Below are 6,719 nucleotides of genomic sequence, written 5' to 3'. Positions count from 1 at the left end.
ACATAAAAATCCATAAGCTTTATTATTTGAAAATATGGAATAATAAAAAACATATTAAAAAATAAATAAAAATTACAAATGAATTGGTTACAGCTTATATTACTTCCACAACAGATCAATGGCAGAGTCTAGCAACTTCCGTTTCTACACTTTTGGGGAATCCGCTTTCAGATTGTGAGCAGACTGGATGGCCAAACACTAGATCACAATCCTTATTACAGGCTAAAATTCAAGTAGAAAATATGCAGCACTTAAGCTTGTCAAACTCATCATAGGGTATCTTTTCTAGGGAGACATAATAAGTCAATCACTTGGCTAATCGTAGCCTCTTCTCAGCAGCAGCAATGAGTATCGTTTCTCCTACAATCTTTCTTGACAGCTTCTTTTCAAGCACATACCAAACTTTAACACGAAGACAGCTTACAACTCATCAACTCACTCAATATTTACCTCACAAAACCCAACCACAGCTTTCAAACTCTTCAAACAAAGAATAAAGGGTTCCGATACAACAATAGAATTTAATACTGCAAAGGAAAAAGATATAGAACACCAGAGAATACAATAGAGACCAAAATAGCTGAAGAACTCGGTAGACATGTATTCATCAAGTGATACATATTTATATAAACAAAGATACAACTACTTGCCTGTAAATCTGCTTAACAGTTGGACAGCAAACTAATGAAGGTTGATAGGTAAATGGAGACTATGGACAGCGAACTACGAGTGTTTGGATAGAAATTGAACACCTCTCAGCTGCTATTGACAACTAGTGGAAATCTAATGACGCGTTTATAACAGAAACATAATTCTATTATGATTTATCTTAACAGTGACCACAATAGATAAACATTTAAGGATAAAAGTTCACAGGGTACACAAGCGTTTTATTTGGGTAGAAGAGGCCGAAGTGACGTTCCGTCTCATCCCCTGTTTTCAAATTCTCGTTAAAAAGAGCAAAGATGAAAACCTCCATGCTTTTTCCAGGTCTCTTAGGCGTCCCTGCATTAGACAACACATGTTTGATCAGATTATTGCTGTACGTCTGGGCATTTTCCATGGTAGCGACATGAGCATTATCTCCAGTTCCATCAGACGGCCATCCACTACCAGTAACAACAATTGGTATGTCCGTAAATCCCAGGGCTTCCATGGCCGAATAGATGGTATCCACTAAGGCATCAAACAAGTTGCTGTATATCCTACCTTCGTCTCTCACAGTCGGAGCCGTGGATTTGAACAAAGCATAATCTAAACTAATGCTGGTGTTTTCGAGGTACCCAAAAAAGGGATAAACATTTGCCATGTAAGGGGATCCGTGATCTTCAAGAAACTGCAGAAAAGAGCGCATCCTGTCCTTCACACTATCGCTGAAAGCTCCCTTCGATGGAAAGAAGGAAGCGGGTATAACTGCCCTGCCATTAGTGGCGGAGACCCTGATTTTATCCTGCAGGTTGGCCTTCTCAATAGCAAGTTGAATGTTATTCAAGGCCGAAAGAACATACGTTCCATACTCAGGCGTTTCCAGAGCCTGTTCACCCAGAGAAATGTATTTTATATTGGTGGCAGGATAATACGCCTGAATATTGTCCTTAACCCACTTATCTGCCACTTCTTGGCTGGAGGAGATGTTCTGCAATTCATCGTTAGTGACGCTCACAATAATTTCAATGCCGGAATTAGTATAGGCCTTTAGTGTATCAGGCTGTGCATCAAAAATCCTCAATTTTCCAATATTGTTGTTCTGCATCAAAGCTACTGCTTGCTCTGGGGTAGGCAAATTGTTTCCCGCCATTCCATTGTTCACTCCTATTTTATTAAAAAAACGAGCTTGATAAATCAGTACCAAATAAATCACCACTTCCTCTTCCTCAGCCAAATTGTTGTCTCGTATCAGAGCATTTCTCACTGCTGCTTTGTTACAATCTTCACAAGTAGACAGCCAAGATAGCTATAAGTTAATAGATAACAATAAATAACCATTTCACGCCATATTTACAGCTGTGTCATCTGTTAGAATTGAAAAAATACAATTAAGACATGAGTTACCTCCAGAGATTGAGTTGTACAGGATGGTCATGCAAACACATATGAGGAGAGTCCTCATTCTCGAGCTCGGCAACATTGTGCCTTACTTTTCATAGATATGAATAGCGGTACAAGCTTTTGGATAAAAAGGTGAAGGATTCGGAAGTGTTCCTTTAATCTTACTCAGAGAATTAGTCGGAGTTGTATTCAAATTGATAGTCGGCGACTTCCTTGAGCGGTCAATCGGAAAAGTCGAATGCCGTGTGCATGTTACCTCAGTAGGTTATACTTCAACATCAAATAACCTCAGTAGGTTATACTTCAACATCAAATAACCTCAGTAGGTTATACTTCAACATCAAATAATTTCCATGCTCCATGACTTCAGAGGTATCCTTCAAAATTCAACAAAGACAAAATCAAATGCTATGTGCTGTCACCTCTAAATTAGAATTTGATATCAAAATGGTAATTGATTTCATTGTCTTTATTCAATTGAGAAGAGATATTCTTGAATTTTAGAATATTTTCATGCAAGAAACAAAAAGCCTTCTTTCAATCAAAAGAGTATTACTCACGCAAGTAGGAGATTTTTTATATGATTTGAAACACTATTGGGTTTTTGTTAGTTTGTTAGTTTGGTAGCTTGGACAGCTGTTTGTCCATTTGCTAAATAATTAGTAAATAATTGTTTGCTAACAAATGTAGTTAGAGTTCAAACAATTTTTATTAATTATTGTCCAAACTCAACTCAGTTGGGAAAGGGACTGTTCAGTTTCAGAGGGAGAATGGTGAGATGATTCCTCTTCATGATGTGTTGCATGTTCCAAGCTTAGGGATGAATTTGATTTTTGTATCTATCCTTCAGGACAAAGGGTACAATGTACTCTTTAGAGGGCCACATGTATTGATTAAGCATAAGTATTGGAAATCACCCATAGCTATTGGAGTTAGGAGCGGTCAGCTTTATAGGCTGTAGTTTGATATTCCTAAGGCACTCATGAGTAGCAGCAATCTTAGAGATCGAGGAGATCTATGGCATAGGAGAATGGGTCATATACATCATGGAGCACTTAATTTGCTTCATGAGACAGTGACAGGTGTTCCAGAGGTGAGCACAGAGCATGATGATGTATGTAAAGGATGTGTGCTGGGAAAGTTTGTGAAAGCAACTTTTCCAAGGAGTGACACTAGATCCAAGGGTGTTCTTGATCTAGTACATTCAGATATATGTGGACCAATATCGACAAAATCTCTCAGAGGGTATGAGTACTTTGTTACTTTTATTGATGATTTCTCCAGGAAGACTTGGATATACTTCTTGAAGACCAAGGATGAAGTTTTCAGTTGCTTCCAAGAGTTCAAAGCTCTTATGGAGAGTTCGATAGGAAAGAAGATAAAGGTTCTTCGGTAAGACAATGGAGGCGAGTATAAAGGCAATGAGTTCCAGGAGTTCTGTACCAGAGAAGGAATCAAGAGAGAGTGGATTGCTCCTTACAATCCACAATAGAATGGAGTTGCTGAGAGGAAGAATCAGTCTATATCAGAGGAAGCAAGGGCTATGTTGCATGACCAGGATATGCCCCGTTACTTATGGGTAGAAGCATGTAGTATGGTAGTATACATACAGAATAGGGTTCCACATAAGGTTCTAGGGAAGATGACACCAAAGGAAGCATTCACTGGGAAGAAGCCAGATGTTTGTCACTTCAGGATCTTTGGGAGTTTGGCATATTGTCACATTCCAAAGGATACACATACCAAGTTAGATCAGACTTTAAAAAGAGGGTACTTTGTGGGGTACAGTGAAACCTCAAAGGCATATCGCATATTCATTCCAGGGACTAGGCGGATTATTGTTCGACGTGATGTCAAGTTCATGGAGGACAAGGCATTTAGAAGGTCCAGAGATTCACGAGCAAATGATCAGATTGAGCAGCCAACACAAGCTCCAAGGATCACTCAACCGAATCAAGGTCAGCAAAGCTCTAGTAGAGTTACTAGTACAAGCATAGGCTCAGGAGGTGAGAGTTCTCAGAGTACGGAGAAACAGGTGCAAGAAGAGATGCATCAAGAAGACATGGAGGTTGATATTTCATCTTCTACAGTTGGCAGCAACAACCGTGAGGTTCAGCAGACACAAAGAAATACTCAGGAGTTAGTGGGTACTCCTAGGAGGAGTAGTAGACAACGGAAACAACCAGCCAAGTTTGATGACTATGTTACATTAGTTAGTCAGTTGGTAGATAATGAACCTTCTAGCTATCAGGAGGCTGCACAACATGAAGTGTGAAAAGATGCTATGGTTGAGGAGTATACTTCAATTATGCAGAATGATGTTTGGGAGGTAGTGCCTAGACCAACAGATAGAGCTATGGTTGGATCACGTTGGATCTATAAGATCAAGCATGGTGCAGATGGTAGCATCGAGAAATACAAGGCAAGGTTTGTGGAAAAAGGGTTCTCTCAGAAGGAGGGAATAGACTATGAGGAGACATTTGCTCCAGTTGCCAGGTATACTTCAATCAAATAGATGTCAAGACAGTGTTCCTCAATGGTGAGTTGAAAGAGGAGGTATACATAGAACAACCAGAAGGCTTTGTAGCACACAACAAAGAGACCCACGTGTGTAGATTAAAGAGAGTTTTGTACGGACTCAAGCAAGCTCCCAGAGCGTGGTATGAACGCATTGATAGTTACTTGTAGGAAATGGGCTTTGTGAAGAGTGAGGCGGATGCTAATCTCTACTACTTGGTGGTTGGGGTGAGATTCTCATTCTTGTTCTATATGTGGATGAGTTGTTTCTAACAGGTTCACTAGGGCTCATAGAAGAGTGCAAGTGGGACCTTGCAGCAGAGTTCGAGATGAAGGATTTGGGACTTATGCACTACTTTCTAGGCATGGAGGTATGACAGACAGATGGAGAGATTTTTCATGGACAAGGGAAATATTGCATTGAAATCTTGAAAAGGTTCAAGATGGAAAATTGCAAAGCCATGTCTACATGTATGATCACGAATTGGAGGAAGGTAGATACATCTAGGGAGAAGGATGTAGATCCCATATTATTCAGGGAGTTGATTGGTTCTCTCATGTATTTGGTCAACACCAAGCCAGATATAGCTTTTGTAGTTAACTCTCTTAGTCAGTTCATGGTTGAGCCAAAGCAAGTGCATTGGACAGCGGCAAAGCATGTGTTGTATTATTTGCGAGGTACAAGCGAGTATGGGATTAGATATGCTCGAGGTGAAGGAATTAGGTTAATGGGCTACACTGACGCAGATTGGGCAGGCAGTACAACAGACAAGAGGAGCACTTCAGGGTGTTGTTTCAGTCTGGGATCAGGAGTTGTCTCTTGGTTCAGTAGGAAGCAGAAGTCTATGGCTCTAAGTTCTGCAAAGTCGGAATACATAGCAGCTAGCATGGTGACATGTGACGCTATATGGCTTCGGTTGTTGCTAGTAGCCTTGTTTGGTCAAAATGTGGAGACTACAGTGATACACTGCGACAATCAGAGTTGCATTAAGTTGACTGAGAATCCGGTGTTTCATGATAGGTCGAAATATATAGACATCAGGTATCACTTCATTAGAGATTGTGTACAATGTGGAGTTGTCAAACAAGCAACTTGAATGTTATTCAAGGCCGGAAGAACATACGTTCCATACTCAGGCTTTTCCAGAGCCTGGTCGCCCACAGAAATGTATTTTATATTGGTGGCAGGATAGTACGCCTGAATTTTGTCCTTGACCCACTTATCTGCCACTTCTTGGCTGGAGGAGATGTTCTGCAATTCATCGTTAGTGACTCTCACAATAATTTCAATGCCAGAATTAGTATAGGCCTTTAGTGTATCAGGCTGTGCATAAAAAATCCTCAATTTCCCAATATTGTTGTTCTGCATTAAAGCTACTGCTTCCTTTTGGGGAAGCAAATTGTCTCCCACCATTCCATTGTTCACTCCTATTTTATTAAAAAAATGAGCTTGATAAATCAGTACCAAATAAATCACCACTTCCTCTTCCTCGGCCAAATTGTTGTCTCGTATCAGAGCATTTCTCACTGCTGCTTTGTTACAATCTGCACAAGTAGACAGCCAAGATAGCTATAAGTCAATAGATAACGATAAATAACTATTTCACGCCATATTTACAGCTGTGTCATCTGTTAGAATTGAAAGAGTACAATTAAGACATGAGTCACCTCCAGAGATTGAGTTGTACAGGATGGTCATGCAAACACATATGAGGAGAGTCCTCATTATCGAGCTCGGCAACATTGTGCCTTACTTTTAATAGATTTTAATAGCAGTACAAGCTTTTGGATAAAAAAGTGAAGGATTCGGAAGTGTTCCTTTAATCTTACTTAGAGAATTAGTCGGAGTTGTATTCAAATTGATAGTCGGCGACTTCCTTGAGCGGTCAATTGGCAAAGTCGAATGTCGTGTGCATGTTACCTCAGTAGGTTATACTTCAACATCAAATAATTTCCATGCTCCACGACTTCAGAGGTATCCTTCAAAATTCAACAAAGTCGAAATCAAATGCTATGTGTTGTCACCTCTAAATTAGAATTTGATGTCAAAATGGTAATTGATTTCATTGTCTTCATTCAACTCGGAAGAGATATTCTTGAATTTTAGACATTTAAATGAGATATTTTCACGCAAGAAACAAAAATCCTTCTTT

The 6,719-nt window shown here is 39.7% G+C and overlaps 2 protein-coding genes across 2 annotated transcripts; both read right to left on the bottom strand.

Moving 5' to 3' along the window:
- Positions 1 to 577: 577 nt before the first annotated feature.
- Positions 578 to 2,240, bottom strand: LOC131068606 (glucan endo-1,3-beta-glucosidase). Its single transcript, XM_058003836.2, has 2 exons — positions 2,053 to 2,240; positions 578 to 1,929 (listed from the first exon to the last, which is right to left on the bottom strand). The coding sequence occupies exons 1-2, from the start codon at positions 2,126 to 2,128 to the stop codon at positions 857 to 859; spliced, it is 1,149 nt and encodes a 382-aa protein (XP_057859819.1). The 5' UTR covers positions 2,129 to 2,240; the 3' UTR covers positions 578 to 856.
- Positions 2,241 to 5,611: 3,371 nt separating this feature from the next.
- On the bottom strand, positions 5,612 to 5,980 carry LOC131871231 (glucan endo-1,3-beta-glucosidase-like). Its single transcript, XM_059215933.1, has one exon. It carries the CDS (start codon positions 5,978 to 5,980, stop codon positions 5,612 to 5,614), a length of 369 nt encoding a protein of 122 aa, XP_059071916.1.
- Positions 5,981 to 6,719: the final 739 nt, after the last annotated feature.

This window comes from Cryptomeria japonica, unplaced genomic scaffold (assembly GCF_030272615.1).
Source record: "Cryptomeria japonica unplaced genomic scaffold, Sugi_1.0 HiC_scaffold_380, whole genome shotgun sequence".
Taxonomy (NCBI): domain Eukaryota; kingdom Viridiplantae; phylum Streptophyta; class Pinopsida; order Cupressales; family Cupressaceae; genus Cryptomeria; species Cryptomeria japonica.
The sequence above is the reverse complement of the archived record's forward strand: the minus strand, read 5'-3'. Positions and strand labels throughout refer to the sequence as shown.

Coding starts and splice junctions, on each gene's coding strand:
- LOC131068606 (XM_058003836.2), bottom strand. CDS start 2,128: ATGTTGCCGAGCTCGAGAATGAGGACTCTCCTCATATGTGTTTGCATG. Junction 1,930..2,052: donor GTACAACTCAATCTCTGGAG/GTAACTCATGTC, acceptor CTACTTGTGAAG/ATTGTAACAAAGCAGCAGTG.
- LOC131871231 (XM_059215933.1), bottom strand. CDS start 5,980: ATGGTGGGAGACAATTTGCTTCCCCAAAAGGAAGCAGTAGCTTTAATG.